Source organism: Silurus meridionalis, chromosome 11 (genome assembly GCF_014805685.1).
Source record: "Silurus meridionalis isolate SWU-2019-XX chromosome 11, ASM1480568v1, whole genome shotgun sequence".
Taxonomy (NCBI): Eukaryota; Metazoa; Chordata; class Actinopteri; order Siluriformes; family Siluridae; genus Silurus; species Silurus meridionalis.
In genome coordinates this window covers 3412002-3430456 of record NC_060894.1, presented here as the reverse complement: position 1 = coordinate 3430456, position 18455 = coordinate 3412002, and the positions used below count along the sequence as shown (strand labels likewise).

Here is an 18455-nt window from a genome sequence, read left to right as displayed (position 1 = left end):
TATATATATATATATATATATATATATATATTACACTTTAGTGCATAAATAGAACATTGCATTTAACATGATGAGGTTTATTCATCTTGTCACTTGTCCGTTTTCCCTTTTCCATTATGGGAAAGGCTTCGGGAACAGAGGGATTTGGGATTTCCTGGGGTTTTTTCTTTATCTTCAAGACAGAGGAGGAAAGAGGGGGAATGTCTGTTTATAGCTGCTATAACACAAGAGAAAACAGGAACTAATTTGTTTCAGGGACGTTCCACACCATCGACCACAACAACAAACGGATTTTAAAAACCCCTCCCTGTTCTTTTTTAATACATTTATAATGCAGTAGATGTGTGTTGTATAAGAGGATTGAAACACTATGCTGTTACAGGAAAATAATCAAGTCTGTGTGTTGGGTTGATCATTTTTTCAGCACAACTGCACATGCTGTAGGAATACTGACTGCATCCCAGGTCTCCTCTCCTACATCAGTACCTGATGTGGAACATCTTCCCAGAAGAGTGAAGGTTATTATAATAGCAGATGGAGACTAAATGTGGAATAGGATGTTCAGAAATCCCACCCCAATCTTAGGTGTCCACAAACTTTTGTCTATAGATCTTGTGTATGTGTATGAACATCGGGACACATGCCCCTTTAGAATTCGGGGTGGATGCGACCCAAAAGCATCATGACCATGTGATGAGAGATACTGTGAATCGCACGGTGTGGTCCCAGTGATCCTAAGCAAGAAAACAGACATATTTGGTCTTAATCGAACCGCATGTATATAGCTCCCCCTAGTGGTCAAAACCTCTCATTCATTAAGTGGCAGGCCTATAGTGATTTATTTCTTACGCAATATAAATACCAACAAATGGGTGGCACCTACACTGGCAAAAAGCTTCCCAATATCTAAAATAAACCAAAAAAAGATGGCTACTTTTAACCTCTCCCGATGGAATGATTTTGATAACGGAATTGTAAATCTTATAGAATGTCAATCGAAGCATTCTCAGCCATTTTCCCCTCCAATGGAAAGACATGCAATTGGGGCATTGGCACATAAGGAACATTCTGATGAACAGATGGCAACCAGAAGCTGCAAAAATGCACCCGATGTAAAAAAAACTTCAGCCCTTTTGCGTTTCCGATTATCTCTGCACCACATTTGCCAGGCTACAAGTCACTGGTCTGCTTAGGAAAAAAAAGACGACCAATATACGTGCATTACAATTTCCCTTTGTGCTCTTTATAAAACAAAACATTATTTTAGGTCTAGAAACAGATCATTACAAACCGAACCGTCATTGTGTTGTAGCTGGCATTAAATACAGAATATCTGCCTGTAAAATGAGGTTTTGGTGTGTTCTGCTGGTGTAGTTCTTTATCGTTAGTGTCGCTATATCTGAGAGTTATTCCGTTTCGTTTTTGCGCGTGTCTGATCACTTAGTAAGTGCCGTCTGTAACTAGCATAACAATAGAAATGTTCACTAGCATCCGAGCTGTACAGGTAGTGTACCATCTCACTGCTGCAACCACATACCACTAAATAAAATCTCTCTTAAACATTGTGCCGAATATGGTACGTAGCTTTTGGACATTCTTGAGCCTTAAAAAACTCCCAGAATTTTCTTCATGAAGCACAAGGATGTTTGCTCCCATTGCATTCTGGGAAATCCATTCACACCGGATGCAGAAACCTGAGAGACGGCCGAATGAGCCGAAAGTCTTCAGATGCAGTAAACATTCAGATGTTGGCACAGGCGCCGTGTGGCACGCTACAGGTACGTGTCTTGTTCTGTACTGCTCAAACTCTGATTGGACGCCTGAAGACTGGTGTCCTTTAGCTGTGCTTGTGATTGGCTGGGTAAGTCTTGGTCCTGTGGTGCCTCGTTCTGACCGCCTGTGTCCAATGCAGAGTCTTTCTTGCTCTTCCGTTTATCCATCTTGCTTTTCTTTTTCTCGCCGTCCTCAGAAACTGTGATGATCTGCACCGGCTCCTCCATGATGGTGGGTTTCTGCTGAAGGTCCTGTTGGCTGGGAGGCTCGGCGGCCATGATGGCTCGTGCGCCGTGCATTCTGGGAGGAGATTTGCAGTGTAGTTCTCCGTGTGTTTCCTTCCAGCGGCGCAGTTGAGCGAGATGCTCCTTCTCTATGTCTCGCTCGGACACCGGTAATTCCAGAATCTGTAGGGAAAAAAAAATAAAATTACGATCAATGAGAGAATCAGTCATTAATCATACAATGTTGAAGAGACTTTATGCTAATGAAGGAGGTGTGGCCTCTGTGCCTGTCAAAATAAGGTGTGGCCTCTATATCTATAGTAAGCACTGTATGTCTATGGTTTAAAGCATTAAATACATTTTTTTTTATTGAATTTAGTTTGTAATGCAAAATGCATTTAAGAGAGATTTAAATCTAATAACTCAAACCACTTCATGTTATAGATGTAATATCTGTCATTTAAAGCCACATTTAAGAACTAAAACCCAAAAGCAGAGCAAAATTGCAATAATTAATGACTCCGATCTTTTGACTGAATCAACTGGAAACAACGAACACAGCAGGGTGTGGATGTGTCCTGGCCTATAACCGGATTTACATAATACATCTGATACAGCACTAGGAGTTCAATCTGGCAAAACTGCAACCAAATTAGAGCTGTCTGATAAAAATCTCATCATGGTTCAATGCAAATTCAAGTCTGGCTGCAAACAGGGTTTTTGTGAACGACACATTTTATACATGGCATCAATCCTGCAGTGACACACACTGTCCACTAGATGGACACGTATAATTACATGTTGCCTCTTGGAACTACAATAAAGAAATCATGACCTGCCTGCATGTGAGAGGAAACTGTAGCATATCCATTTGACATTCGACTGATTCAGAGTGCAAAAGAAAAATTTGATTTCTGATGCTAATTAAAACAACAACAACAACAACAACACAAGAGCGTTTTCTATGTGAGCAAGCATGGGTGTGTGTCAGGGTTTCTGCATGTTTCAAAAAGTCAAATTTAAGAATTTTTAAGACTAATGAGAAGGAAATGTAAAGTGTGTGTGTGTGTGTGTGTGTGTGTGTGTGTGTGTGTGTGTGTTTGTGTGGGGTGGGGGAGGTTTTGGGGGGATTTACCTCTTTAATAAGGAAGCCCTCCTGCATATAGCGCTGATCTATGGCCCGGAGTCTCTCCATTGTCTCGTACTGACCCTGACATGGCTTCAGCTTCTCTTGAGATCCCAGCATGCATTTCAGAAGCACCAGGCCCACACGAAAAATGACTTTTACTCCTAAACAAGTGCAGACAAAATAAAATACCTGTCGTCCAACCATCAACTGGAGTCGAGTTGCAGTACAGAAACCAACTAGACATCATAACAACAGGGCGCTCAATGACCATTATGAAAAAATGTCTCAAAATTACACGATATGGACAAAAGTATTGGGACACCTGACCTTTCCAGCTATATGTGGTTCTTCCCCAAAAACTGTTAGCACAAAGTTGAAGGCACACAATTGTATAGGATTTCCCTTCACTTAAACTTGGAGACCTAAACCTGTTCCAGCATGACATTACCTCTGTGCACAAAGCCAGCTGCATGGAGATACACTTTACATGGGTTGGAGTGGAAGATCTCCTGCTATAGAGCTGTGAACTCAACTCTATTACAGGAAGTGGTAGCTCAGTGGTCAAGATGTTGGATTTCAAGTTCAGTAGTTCAAATCCCAGCACCACTAAGCTGTCACTGGGCCCTTGAGCATGGCCCCTAACCCTCACCTTCTCAGTTGTAAAAATGAGATAAATGGATATGAGCGTCAGCCAAATGCCATAAATGTAAATGAGATGAACGTGAACGCTGACTGCACCCCAGGCCTCCTCACCTCACCTACATCAGTACCTGGCTTTACTAACACCCTTGTGAAGATGTTTTCTCATTCACACTCGAAAATCTAGCGGAACATCTTCACAGAAGCATGAAGGTTATTATTACAGCAAACGGGACCTAAATGTGGAATAGGATGTTTAAAACAGACATAGCAGGTTATGCTCAGGTGTCCACAAACTTTTGTCTATATCGTGCACAAAGCTTTAAAATGTATGTGAGGAAAACTGGGTGTGTGCACAAGTGATAATGTGAGGAACCAACCCTCGCAGAAGAACATGTCCCAGACACGCAGCACTGAGGACCAGGGCAGCGTGCGGGAAAAAGCGCACATGAACCACTCGGTCATGTAGAGCACCGGATCAATCTTGTGCTTCTTCAGGTGCCGGTGAGCCACCGGGGAGACGCGTTTGAGTAAAGAGAACAGGATCTCTCCGTCCAGCTGGATCGCCTCCTACACACATGCACATCGTGTTTTTTTCTTCTCAAATGGTTGGACACGGAACGATTTAACTGTAATCTAGCGGAAGAGGAACTAAATGCAAATTTGTACAAGTATAATAGCTCCAGATGAACATCATGAGATGAGACCAGACTCACAGTCATGCTATTTCAGTCAGTTCTAAATGTTTTTACAAATATACTGGAGTTTTTATTTATTATTATTATTTGAACAATTTAATCCCCTAGTGGAACTATAATGTATTCATGGTTCCTACACATTTTTCATTCAATCATGTAGTTTCCCTAAAGATTTTTTAAGACCGTATTTAACATCTGAAATAATCATTTTGAATTCCGACTATTAGAATAGAATCAGAATCGCTGATGTTTTCCATGTTTAGTCCCACGGTAGGGGGCGCTGTACTGTCCAGGCAACTGCTGCCTCACAACGTGACAATCAATCACAACCGTGTAGATCCGATCTAGCGCCGCTCTTTTGGCAGCGCTCAGAGGCTGCTCCTAAAAAAAAAGGCATATTTTTCCGTTTGGAGAACGCTCTCCAAAGTAGATAAATTCGAAATTTTTGCGGCGTAGTGTGGACTGTGTGAGAAAACGAGGCTTCCGAAAACATTGACGTGTTTGTAGTCGTTGCCGCGACGTTTCAGAGAGCTGGAAAGTAAATAAAGGGCAGGCGGAAATGACGCCGGTCGAAGCGTCTTATGTTTTGAACGTGTGCAGGAATGTGAGCGTTTCCAGACGTTTTCGCTGTGGATGAGCAACTATTGGGAAATGATTGAAAACAAAAGGTGTGGACACGGAGCGTTTTTTGATGAAAATGGCGTTTTCAAATGTTTTCAGATGAAGGTAGACGTACCATTAGCCTTTGTTTTAGAAAAAATATTTTTTTACAAATTCTCAATTGCATCTTTGAGCAACAGTAGGAAACACAAATATTTTTCTATAATCAGAGTACAGTACGATAGAGAGTGTCCAAAAACTTTTTGGGTTGATGTTTCACCAGCCTGGTTTGGACTGTGACTGCGTTATCCTCTCTTTCTGAGACGTCCTTGTTATGATCACTCAGTTTATGCTGAGTCAGAGTGGCTGTAATAAACAACTCAAATCCGCTGATCCGCTTGAAGGGACTTTACGCTCTGGGATCATCCATTTCACCTTTTGTGCTTGTGCGTGTGTGTGTGTGTGTGCGCGCGTGTGTGTGTACATGCACTCACCAGGCCTGCACTGTAGTAGCCAGGCAGATATTTCTCACAGATTTGCACCAAACTCCAAAATGCATCCTAAACATACACAAGAACAAAAACGTCAAAAGGATTTGATGAAGCGAATCTATTACTCTGCTCAGACGCCATGACGTCGTGCAAATTTTTAAATAAAACGTTTATTTAAAAATATCTGGGAATAAAACCATCAGCAGTTTTGTACTGTCGCAAACACACTGAGCTACACTGGGTTAGTGTTCAGTCATTTTACCTCCAGCGCAACCTCCTGTCTTTTACTCAATGCCACTGTCTCTAATCCATACAACATCTCAGGTCTCACCACAGTCCTATAAACCTTCCCTTTCACCCTCACAGATACTCTTCTATCACAAATCACTCCTGCTATCACTCTTCTCCACTCACTCCACCCTGCCTGCACTCTTTTCTTCACTTCTCTAACACACTCTCCATTACTTTGCACTGTTAACCCCAGGTACCTGAACTCCTCCACCTTCTCCACCTCTTCTCACTGCAACCGCACCACTCCACTGTCCTCCCTCTCATTCACACACATGTACTCAGTCTTACTCCTACTGACTTTCATTCCCCTTCTCTACAGCGCGTTCCTCCAGCTCTCCAAGCTCTTCTCCACCTGCTCCCTACTCTCACCACAAATCACAATATCCTTCGCAAACATCATAGTCCACGGAGACTCCTGTCTGACCTCGTCTGTCAACCTGTCCATCACCACTGCAAACAGCAAAACCACTGCACTTCCACATTCAGTCTGCCCCAATCACCAATCGTAGGTTTGGTACACTCTAAGGTACACCTCCACCACTTTTACACGGAGAGCGCAATATTATATTTATTATTTCACATTTATTATTTATAGAATTACATTCATATATTCATATTTATTTTATTTCGCATTTTCATGAATCGGTGCTGTTTTTTTTATTTTTGTAATAAAGTTTTGTGTCATTTTACATGGAATGTTATGTTTTTATTTTAATCTAATATCCATTAGTATCGGTTTTCCGCAAGTACGATCCTAGCTATCGGTATCGTTAAAACCAACTAGCGGTCGATCGATCTAGTATAAAACGTGTGTGTGTGTGCGTGTGTGTGCACGCTAACCTCGGCAGGCATATGCATGAGCAGCACAGCAGCGATGGGAGCCTGAGCCTGGCAGTATCCTTCCTCTGGCCTGTAAAGTGTGTATGCCTTCAACACTCGGAACAGATCTTGCTGCCTGCACACACACACACACACACACACACACACACACACACACACACACACACACACACACACACACACACACACACACACACACACACACACACACAAACTCATTAACATTTGGTTATGATCCGTGCCCTATTTAACACACAATATACGCAATAAAACGACATGGACACAAACACGCAGTTAATAAGGGTTGCTTCTGACCCATGGCCTCCTCGTGCAGCAAACATCTCATGAAAGGGAAACTGTCGATGGAGATCCTTCTTGATCACATCCACCCATTTTGGGTCACCATCTTTACTGTCCAATTCCTAACACACACACACACACACACACACACACACACACACACACACGCAAAATCAGCAAAAACACTGAACACCAAATCAGTATGCCCTGTGCTAATGAGTAAACCAGCTTCAAGCAGGTTGGAGAAGTTCAATGCATGATCACTTTTTACCTGGAACCTGTGTAGATTCTGCTCCCTCTTCACCTTTCCTCCAGACAGATAGAGCCAGGCACGACCTCTTAAAGATGGAGGAATACCCTTCTGACACCGCAGCTTTACCTGGAGACAAACCGATTATTAAATACCTCGACTCTGTTCGGGGTATTTCATTTATTGAGACACCTGATGATTACAGCCATACGTGGTTCTTCCCCAAACTGTTAGCACAGAGTCAGGAGGAACAATTGTATTAGACATTTAGATGCTGTAGCATGAAAATTTCCCTTTAAGACCCAAAAATGTTCCGGCATGACAACGCCCCGGTGCACAAAGCCAGCTCCATGAAGATATGTTTACATGAGTTGAATTGGAAGATCTCCTGCTATAGAGCTCTGAGCTCAACCCTATTGAACATGAGAAATGTGAACGCTAACATATACCCCAGGCCTCCTTACCTACATCAGTACCTGACTTTACGAACACTCTTGTGGCTGAATGAATCTCCACAAACACACTTCAATATCTAGTGGCACATTGGGGTGGGTTTGCGGTTAATGTAACAGCAAATAGGGACTAAATGTGGAATGGGATGTTCAAAAGCCCATACCAGTCTTGGTCAGTCAGACCTCTACTGTCCTGATGTTTGAACTCACCTTCTTGTGTCTCTTGCTCATCCACTTATCCCAGCTTTGGAGCATCTCCAGCCACTTCGACTCTCTCTGTCTCAACACCTCGGGAGGGACGTCCTCGGCTCTGTTGGGGGACATAAGAAACCCATCAGTCTTCTTTCACACACACGGTTTCACAGGTCATTGTTTTTCATTGTATGTACACTTTAAAAGTAAATCTGGAGGACATTCAATAGATGGCATATGAAAATAAAAACATTCCTCCCTTCCTACCTCTTTCCCTCCCTCCCACCATTTCTTCCTTTACATGCTTGGTCTGTCCGTCCATCTGTCACAAACTGACAATTTTGTTCCCTGAGAGTTTTGAATAAAAAAAATAAAAAAGACTTGCGCTGTCTTCTTCTCAAACTATTGAGGTCAGGAGATTCCATGTTTCTCAGTAACGCTCAACCCCCGGGGCTGTGTGTGTGTAAGTGTGGGAGAAAAGATTTCCCAGTGCTTCTCGTGATGAAAAGCAGTCTTTATCGAACCACCCCAGAGTGGGGAGATGTGCTTAATCACATCAGGAAACATGGAAACAACTGAATCATCCTCATCATCACAGGACAAAACCAGGCCTTCAGCTGGGGTGTGTATTACACTGCAACTCCACTAGATAAGATCAACCATCAGATACATTACATCCACTACCGCATGTTATACATTTACTGCTTTATTCCTGAAGCATTCAACCTGCTGATGGAGTCTTTTGAGAAACATCTACACAGCTTTACTAGTTTTCACATGTCGCTTGCACTGCGCCATACTGTTCTCATACACACATGCGCACCATTTACACAAAATACGTCTGCTCTACTGCTGTTAAACACGTGTGCTCTTCACGTATTCTTACCATCCATGTGCACAACAGATTCATGGCGAGCTGCGCAATGAACCTCCATAAACCACAGAAAGACAATAAAGATATTTATATCATGATTTCAGCCATAAGGATATAAAAAGAATGATAAGACATACACTACATGGACAAAATATTGGGACAAGTGACTTTCACAGTCATATGTGACTTGATAAAGGAGACCCACACACCTGTTCTAGCATATAAATGCCCCTGTGCACAAAGTCAGCTCCATGAAGATATACTTTACATTAGAGATCAACCGATTAATTGGTTTTGCCAATTAGTTGGCACCAATAGTCGATTGCTGGAACTGTTTGGCTAAAATGTCAGCAAAAATCCATACCGATAGTTTTTCCGGGTTGCATTATACAGTATGTAAGCGGCCTCTAGAGGCAAATCACTGACTCTACGTGCTGTTTATATGAAGTGACTTTTTTATTTATTTAGGATGTAAATGTTTTTATTTATTTGGAGTGTTACTTTTTATTTCAGTTTAAATGCATGTCTTTTATTTTCCTCAATATTTATTAAAATCATTAACATTCACAGTTATGTTATTTAGCACATTTTAATGATTCAGTACTGTTTTTTTTTAATAAAGATCAGCACTATTTTACAGTCTTATGTTACGTTTTAATCCAGTATCCACTTTTAGTCGATAATCAGTTGATTAATCCGTTATTGGCCAGTGCGATTCAACTGAGCTCTCTGTATTGATAAAATCCACCATCAATCTACCTCTACTTTACATGGAAGATCCTGAGAAGCCTGCTATAGAGCTCTGACTATACAACCATATTGAACATGATGAATTGGAAGGCTGACTGCACTCCAAACCTACATCAGTACCTGACTTTACCATCACACTTGTGGGCTAAAGAAGTACAAATCCCCACAAGAACACTCCAAAATCTAGTCTCTACAAATCTTTACAAAAGATTTCTAATGCTTATTATTGTTACGGGTCAATTAATCATACAGAATGGCCGGAAGCCACACTGATGGGTAAACACGTGCTCTCACACTCTCTCTCTCACACACACACACACACACACACACTCTCACACACTCTCACACACTCACACACTCACACTCTCACACACTCTCACACACTCTCACACACACAATTCAGGAACTAAGCATTGTTCATATAAAAAAAAAAAAAAAAAAAGAAAAAAAAAAAGAATTTTATAATCTAAAATATGCAAATGCATTAACTAAACCATTTATACAAAATTATTTGTATTGTTTAATATTAACACTATTATATATTATATTAATAATATTATAGTATTGATATTATAGTTTTTTTTAATTTATTACTGCAGATTTATTCCTGCATTTTTTGACATGAATGAATAGTTGGACAGACAAGACACAAACAGACAATACACAGGTTTGAAATGTTGTTCAAAAAGAGGAAGTGATGAAAGGGGGGGGGGGGGGGGGGTTGTTTTTAGAGATAGCAGTAGGTAAGCTCCTGAGGCCACTACATGTGAAGGACAAGTGGATTAGAAGTTATAATCAGATTACAGGATGATGCAGCTGTAACTGAATGGTCAGGTGAAAGAGAAACGAAACAAGGCTCGAGTGAAATTTGCTGTGGTTTATAGTGAAAAGCAGGTTGTTTCCAGCGAAAGAGAGAGGAGAGGGCGAGAGCGTCACTGCGGCCCCTGACAGGAAGTACACATTCGGTGCAAACAGGAAGCCCTGAGCCATGGAAAGAACTTTCCTCTTGTTCTCCTTCCTACTCAGAGTACTTCCTGGAACGAAGCACAAAACTTAATGCAGCCAAGTCACTGAGAGATGAGGAGACGAGATGAGTTGAGACGAGACGAGACGAGATGCTTGTACTGCACCAGTTCATTCGGATGTGAAAAAAATATATATAAGGAATTAATTCTACAAAAGAGGAAGAAGAAAAAGCTGTAATGAGAATGAAAGACAAAGTGACGAAGGAAGAGAAAAGTAAAAAAAAAGTAAGCAATTAAAAAGAAAAAGGAAAAAACAAAGATTTTAAAAAGACTTCTTTTGAATATAGAAGTATGACATTTTCCCTTCACTTGAACTAGAAGACCAAAATCTGTTCCAGCATGGCAATGCACAAAACCAACAACATGATGATATGCTTTACATGGGTTAGAGTGGAAGATCTCCTGCTGTAGAGCTCTCGATCCTATTGAACATCAATACGTGACTTTACAAACACCCTTGTGTTTGCACAGATTTCCACAAGTACACTCCAAAATCTAGAGGAACATCTTTCCTGAAGAGTGGAGCATATTTTAACAGCAAATTGGACTAAATGTGGAATGAGATGTTCAGAAAGAACATACCAATCTTATGCTCAGGTGTCCACAAATTTTTGTCCATTTTTGATTTTTGTTTCGTATTTGTCTGGTTGCATCCAGGATTTGAAGTAAACAAACTGGATTTTAAGGGTTTTTTTGTTGTTTTTTTTATTATTAAAATCCAAATTTGTAAACAATGAAGCATCTGAAATATTTTTATACTAATATTTTAATACATATTTTTCAATTTCTGAACTTTGTTTATATTTACTGACCATTTTGCAGTAAGAAAGAAGGATAAAATGTCTCGTCTCAAACCTTTCGCTCTGCCCACAGTACAAGATGAATTGGATTTTATAAACATGGTTGCACATGTAAATAATTTTCTGAAAACCTCTTTCTGGATTGTGGTTTCGGTGTGTTTCCAAAGACAAAAAAAAAAGTTTACACTCTTTAAACCAAAGCAGAAAAATCTCAGCAATAACTTACAGACATGTGACTAAAACATGTGCGAGTCCTGGGTTTGGACCTCGTGATCTCTGAGTGATGTTTAACCAAATTACTGCACAGCTGAGCTTTGTCCCTTTACCTCATAAAAGATTCACATGAAACCTAAAGCCTAAGAAATATTCAAGACACTTTGCTCCCTTTAATATTCTGTATACCTGTACACCTGCGCAGAAGTTTGTGTGATTTTTTGAACATCCCATTCCACATTTAGTTCCCATTTGTAGTTCTACTCTTCTGGAAAGATGTTCCACTAGATTTTGTGGAACTAGGGGATGTGGTAACTTAATGGTTAAAGCATTGGAGTTTGGCTCTGAAGGTTGAGAGATCAAATTCCAGCCACACCAAGCTCCAGACTCCAAATTCCAGACCCCTGAGCAAGGCCCTTAATCTTATAGCTGCTTATTTGTATAAAGAGCATGTAGGGCATATTGTAAATTCCATAAATGAAAAAGGTTGATTTTTGGGGATTTGTGGAGATTCATTCACCCACAGGGGTGTTAGTAATGTTGGGTACTGATGTACAGGAGGTGAGGAGGCCTGCAGGAAAAATTTATCACAATGGTGTTCAGTAGGGTTGAGTTCAGAGCTCTGCAGCAGGAGATCTTCCACTCGAACCCCATGTAAGTGGGTGTTGTGCACAGGGGCATTGTCATGCTGGAACAGGTTTGGTTCTCTTAGTTGAAGTGAAGGGAAAATGTAATGTTATATACAACTGCGTGCCTCCAACATTGAGGTCTCAGTTTGGTCAAGTGTTCCAATACTTTTGTCCATCGAAGCATCTCAGAAAAGAAGTTGTGGTTCTAAGCATTGCAGTACAACACCATTAACAAGTTTAGGAAAAAACGGAGTATGGAAACTGGGCCCTGAGGCCTGAATGTCTCCATCACGACCAGCTTTATCACCGTTCACAAGGAAATGTCATTGAGTCTGTATGGACACATTGTTTCAAAGATGATATCAAGACCCCAGAAGGCTTTAAAAAAAACACTATGACTCACTACTTTTCTCACCAAGGGTCCTCCTCCACTCACACTGCATATCCTGAGAATGAGAACATTCTGGGTTTTCAGAAAAACGTGATGGGATCATACTGCAAAGATCAACACTTTTTAAATAGAAATATTATGTACACTATTTGTGATATATAAAAACAGTGGTGAACCGGCGACAGGGTTATGGGCGGCCAAGAGCTCAAAGCCCGCTGAACAAATTCAGAAAGAACTGAAAACACTGATTGCACCCCCGACCTCCTCATACATCATATGAATAAACACAAATCCTCACAACCATGCTCCAAAATCTAGTGGAAAGCCTTCCCAGAAGAATAAACCTGGAACTGGGTGTTACAAAAACACCCTACCTTTAAGAAGACTTCTGTTTAAATGCTGCAGTTTGATCCTACGAGCTCGAACTCTGCTCATATCAAGTCTTTCCATAGGCGGTGGAGATATTTTAAAATCCACATCCATTGTGACGATATTGTGCATGTTGAACAGCACGATACGTCCCTAGAGCACATCAGAAACTCTGCAATTGCTCAGCTGACCCCTTTTTTCGTGAGAAAGAACTCGGATACAAGTGCAGGATTGTGCAGCGCACATAGCGGCGTATTCATAGCGGACACACGTGCCTTTTAAGCCCTTAATTACCTCCAAATGTTAAACTGATTTTAGTGCTGCAAAGTCCAGACCTCGCTCGTTACAACAAAGCTGTGCTGTCTGGAAACAGACTTCGGTCTTTATACCGAACAGACGATGGTTTCTAACGCCCGGTTGACCGAGAGGAAACAGGCATCGTAATTAGAGGTCAGCCGATAGTGGATCATACCGATACAGATAGCTTGGTTGGATTTTTACCAGTAGCTCTAGCAATCAACTATAGGTGCCGATTAATCAGCAAAACCGATTAATTGGTTGACCTCTAGCCGTAATGTAATGAGGAATCTAAAATAAATTCAGGTTCATCCAAACCTGTGTGGTCTTTAATGAATTTAAGCTCTAATAGAGGAGCACTGATGATGTTCCCCAAACACTATAGAAATCTGGTGGAACATCTTCCCAAAGGAGTGGTGAGGTCAAAATAACAGCAGGTGGGGCTAAATGTGGAATGGGATGTTCAACACACCTTCCAATTACAATCGTATACTTAGGCATCCACAACCTTTTGAAAACATACAATATCTATACATCTGACTATGTAACTTGCTACATCCTGTTGATCTAGAGTCAGTCATATCTTTCTAGCGAACGTTTCCAGCCTGCAATATTACCCAGAATGCCATGACGAAAGAACAATGGAACCCAGTAACCTATGAAAAAACAAACGCATGGCCGCATGTAGATGACTATGGCCGCATGCGCTGGGTACATGACATACTTTGGGAACCCAAGCTAACCACATCCACCAGAGTGTCAGCATGCTTCAATAGCTTGCGCCAGACTACGCCTTTTTACAGATTAGCCGCAGGTGCAGCAACATGGGTGCACTAACATGGACATTGTTCATATACATAATGGGTTGAACCTTGGGCATGTCCTTTTGGCTAGTTTTCTCATCAACATAGTGAGACATCGGAATTTATGAAGACATGCCGATGCTTTTTAGGTGATTGGACACCTCAGTAAAGCTCATGTACTTACATTTGACTTTTTCCCCTCTTAGACACATAACATAAAAAAATGATTTTGAACTCTTTAGTAGAGTTTTATTTGACTTAACAAATACATGGGCCGGTGTTCTTAACAACAAATGTTTGACATTAAGATTTATAAAGACATTTTATTGCTTCATCTGTTTATTTTGTGTTGTGTTTCTTTTAGTTCTTTGGGCTCTGGTGCTATAGGACAGTAATTAATGCCAGTACTACTTCAAAGCTCCTGAAGCTCAGGTTTCTCACTGTGTGCACTTTCACGTGTTTCTCCAATGTGCAGGTTCTCCGGTTTCCTCCCAAACACACGCCGGTTGCCCATGGTGGACAGCTCAATTCAAGTCAATTGAATTTCATCTGTAAAGCACTTTTAACAATCGACATTGTCCCAAAGCAGCTTGAATTAATTTGAATGAATTTTAGTGCCAGAAATTAGCACCTTTAATTTTATCCCTAATAAGCGAGCCAGTGAGGAATGTGACAAAGTAAAACTGACGGAGATGGTGTGAGGAAGAAACCTTGAGAGCCAACGGGCTCAAAAAGGAACCCATCCTCGTCTAGGTGATACCGAATGTCCGTTCTTATAGTTCCATCATAGTTGAGGTTATCAGCTGATGGACACGTGCATGTAAACAGGAAGGCAGTATTTAAATACTTATTTACTTTACCACACGTTACTTTGCTACGTTTCAGAGGAACGTGTCGCTCTGAAGTGTGTACTTTATATCGACCGTGTTGGAATAAAAAGTTGGAAAATGCAAAACAATGAAACACTGAACTGCATTTGAGGTTCACACACAGTTCTCATTATCACTTCATTACACTTTTTCACTGGAGTAACACTGGAGCAGAGGATTATTTTAAACGCATGTACAGGAATAATGTGTTTTGTTCATAAATTCCAGTTCATGTGTGATCACAGGTTCTGGTTTCCCAATCAGCATGCATTAGCACCTCACACCCGGGCTTCCAGGATGAACACGGGGTCCAATTATACCTGGACAAGGAAGCAAGAAAGGAAGGAGGGATAGAAGCAAGGAAGAAATCAAGCAAAAAGGAAGCAGTGAAGAAACCAAGCAAAAAAGGAAGCAATGAAGAAAGGAAGGATAGAAGCAAAGAATAAAAGGATAGCAGCAAGGAATAAAGGGATAGAAGAAAGGAATGAAGCAAGGAAAGAAGGATAGAAGCAAGGAAAGAAGGATAGAAGTAAGAAAGGAAGGAAGCAATTAAGCAAAGAAGGAACTAACAAAGGACGGTGCCCTAGAAGGAAGGAAGGAAGGATAGAAGCAAAGAAAGAAGGATAGAAGCAATGAAGCAAGAAATAAAGGAATAAGGCAATGAACAAAGGATAGAAGCAATGAAAGAAGGATAGAAGTAAGAAAGGAAGGAAGCAATTAAGCAAAGAAGGAACTAACAAAGGACAGTGCCCTAGAAAGAAGGATGGAAGAAAGGACAGAAGTAGGTTAGGATAAAAACAAACAAGGAGAGATAGAAGTCAGGAAGGTAGAAAAAGGCAAGAAAGGAAGGAAGCAAAAAAGCAAGGACGGAAAGAAAGGAAGAAGACGGATTGATTGATTGCCTTCAGACTCCTGGTGTCTCCAGAACCATCTTGAAAAATCCTGATACTAAAGTACATCACCAACGATGCAAACTATAAATTGCCCAACAAAAATAAATAATATTCTAAACACGGCCTAAAATCTTACTTTTTGTTAACAGAAAATGGAATTATAAGTAGAACACATGGTTTTGGATCCGGAAAAGGAAGGAGAGAAGGAAGGAAGGGGTGCACAAACTTTTGCACGGCACTCCACTGAAACCAGAGTGCCCGTGTCCATCTTCTCCAGAGTGTTATCATGTCCGAGCAGCAAAGTAGAAACATTTCTTCATCACTAAAAATCAATGATGAAATATTAAAGGAAGAAACTCACGGGTCCTCGGCATTCCGCTGAGATCCGCCGATGAAACCGTAGCGGTCCGCCTGGGTCTCGGTGAAGCCGTTCAGCTCGGACCCGGAGCCCGAGGAGTCGCATTTGTGTGGCGACGACAGACTCTCCGTCGTGCCCCTGAAACTTTTCAATCCGTTTTCCTGAATATGAATTTTAGCCATTTTTTGTCCTCCACCTTCTTCCCCATCCAGATTCTCGGAGCAGAACTGACTCTAGCGTCTCACCGCGGAGCTCAACGCCGGGGACTGGCAACACTGCTTCCTCCTTATGGGTGCCTATATTAGCTTAGCTTAGCCTGTTAGGGAAATTCTGCCTCGTTGGCAGCATGTTATTTAATTTTTCATTCAATTAGTGCATATCGTACACGAATTAATGGTTTATTCGTGTAATTTACCGAAAATCCACTGATTTATTTCTGTCACGGTTTATATATTCGCTCTCAAATATTCAGCTGATGCTAAAGAACGTCACTAAGAGAATGGAAGCGGAGCGGGTTGCCAGATCTTCAATAAACCCCGTTTTAAGCTTTACTTTTAACAATTTCTAGATGCTAACTAGTTTAACAAACTATATTAACTATATTAATGTAATGTTTTTTCCCCTAAATATAAAATAAATAATAAGTGAGCAGTAATCTAAATAATACTTGCTATTGCAGGAAAATTATGAAGCATAAAGCAGGTCATACCTTCTTATAGAATTGCATCAGCTTTATTCCTTTTATACCGCAGCTAATAATTGCAATTTTTACTTGTTCAAACTATAAACAGTACATTGTCCTTCAGTGTTTGTTCTTTCTTTCTTTTTATTACTTACAACATTGTACATTAAATCTGAAGACATCCAATCTATAAAAGAACATGCATGTAATGATATAGTAAGCAAAAACCTGTTAAACAACCCAGAATATGTTTATATTCTCGATTCTCCAAAGTAGCCACCTTCAGCTTTGCACATTCATGGCATTCTCTCATCACATTCATGAGGGAGTCACTTGGTTTGCTACAATCTTGAGAAGTTCCCAGAGGTGTTGAGTGCACGTTGGCTGCTTATCCTTCACTCTCATGTCCAACTCATCTTAAACCACCACAAGTAGATTTAGATCAGGGGTGATTGTGGAGGCCAAATGATGGTCCAAACCGGATGAATGGCATGTCAGTGCAAAATGCTGTGGTATAAATGTGTCCTCAATTTGGATGAAAATACAACATTCTGGTCATTCTGTGATTTTTGGCATTTTGGATGGAAGGATGTTATTGAAAGTTGGTCAAGTTAAATGTCACCAACTCGAATTTGACATGAGTGAATGTCTTCGAATATCTGAGTTGAACAGTACTTGAGTATTTGACTCATATTGAACGTAGGATCAAAAATGTGCTAGTCTTTAACACCAAGACATCTGAATATTTGGTTTTACTTTCAATTTATTGAATTCTATTTGTCTATTGAATACTAATGGCTCTTCTACTTTGAGACATGACACTATCATTTTATTTGTTAATTGAAAATCCCTTAATGAAAGATTGTTTTACTACTTTGTCTTTTATTTCCATTGCATTTAGGTTTTATGAGACCCAGAAAGGAGAAGAATCAGTAGTATTCAATGGAAAAAAACAAAATGGCGATGATATTGCATCTTCTGCAGAATAAATATGGCATGGCGGATAAAGCTGCTGTGCAAAATGTATTTGGTAACAGTGATTGTCAATTAAAATAGAGTGGAGTTAAAAGTACATGTAATGAGTAAAAATTGCTCTCATCTTTGCTACTCAGTAAAAATAGAAAGTAGCCAAAAAAATTACTTAAGCACAGTAACGTATTACATTTACTCTAATACTTTACACCACTGCACCCAGTTTACATTGTAAATGAGTGTCTTATTGAATTAACAATTTGACCAAACAGTGGCATACAATGCAGCAAGATTGACCCTAAATGATGCCTTTTTTTTCATAGAAAGGTGCAAAATCTGGAGCTGAAATCTGCTCTGGTTTCTCTGGTAGGAATCCCAGAGTTCCTAAGAAAGCAGAACAGATATTAGTTATAACAGTTCATCACTGCTGAATTCTCAGTTGACACATTATCTATAGCAGCACATTAAACATACTTCAATTATTATTTAGTTATTTTGTTTACTTAAAGATGATGTACATTATCTAAAGCTGGCGATGGTCAATTTAGCATTAGTAAAAGGCGTCTCTTGGGTCAGAAAAAACATACAGTGGTGTAAAGTGTTTAAGTAAATGTACAGTACTTGTAATTGTTGGGCCACTTTCTAGTTTTA

The 18455-nt window shown here is 40.4% G+C and overlaps 1 protein-coding gene across 1 annotated transcript; it reads right to left on the bottom strand.

The window, feature by feature from the left end:
* Positions 1-1221: 1221 nt before the first annotated feature.
* tbc1d10ab (TBC1 domain family, member 10Ab) lies at positions 1222-16769 on the bottom strand. The gene is made up of 9 exons (XM_046861878.1): positions 16154-16769; positions 7898-7997; positions 7257-7364; positions 7001-7107; positions 6686-6800; positions 5558-5623; positions 4146-4335; positions 3133-3287; positions 1222-2180 (listed from the first exon to the last, which is right to left on the bottom strand). Exons 1-9 carry the CDS (start codon positions 16330-16332, stop codon positions 1773-1775), a joined length of 1428 nt encoding a protein of 475 aa, XP_046717834.1. The 5' UTR covers positions 16333-16769; the 3' UTR covers positions 1222-1772.
* Positions 16770-18455: the final 1686 nt, after the last annotated feature.

Coding starts and splice junctions, on each gene's coding strand:
- tbc1d10ab (XM_046861878.1), bottom strand. CDS start 16,332: ATGGCTAAAATTCATATTCAGGAAAACGGATTGAAAAGTTTCAGGGGC. Junction 7,108..7,256: donor AGAATCTACACAGGTTCCAG/GTAAAAAGTGAT, acceptor TGTGTGTGTTAG/GAATTGGACAGTAAAGATGG. Junction 5,624..6,685: donor TCATGCATATGCCTGCCGAG/GTTAGCGTGCAC, acceptor GTGTATGTTTAG/GATGCATTTTGGAGTTTGGT.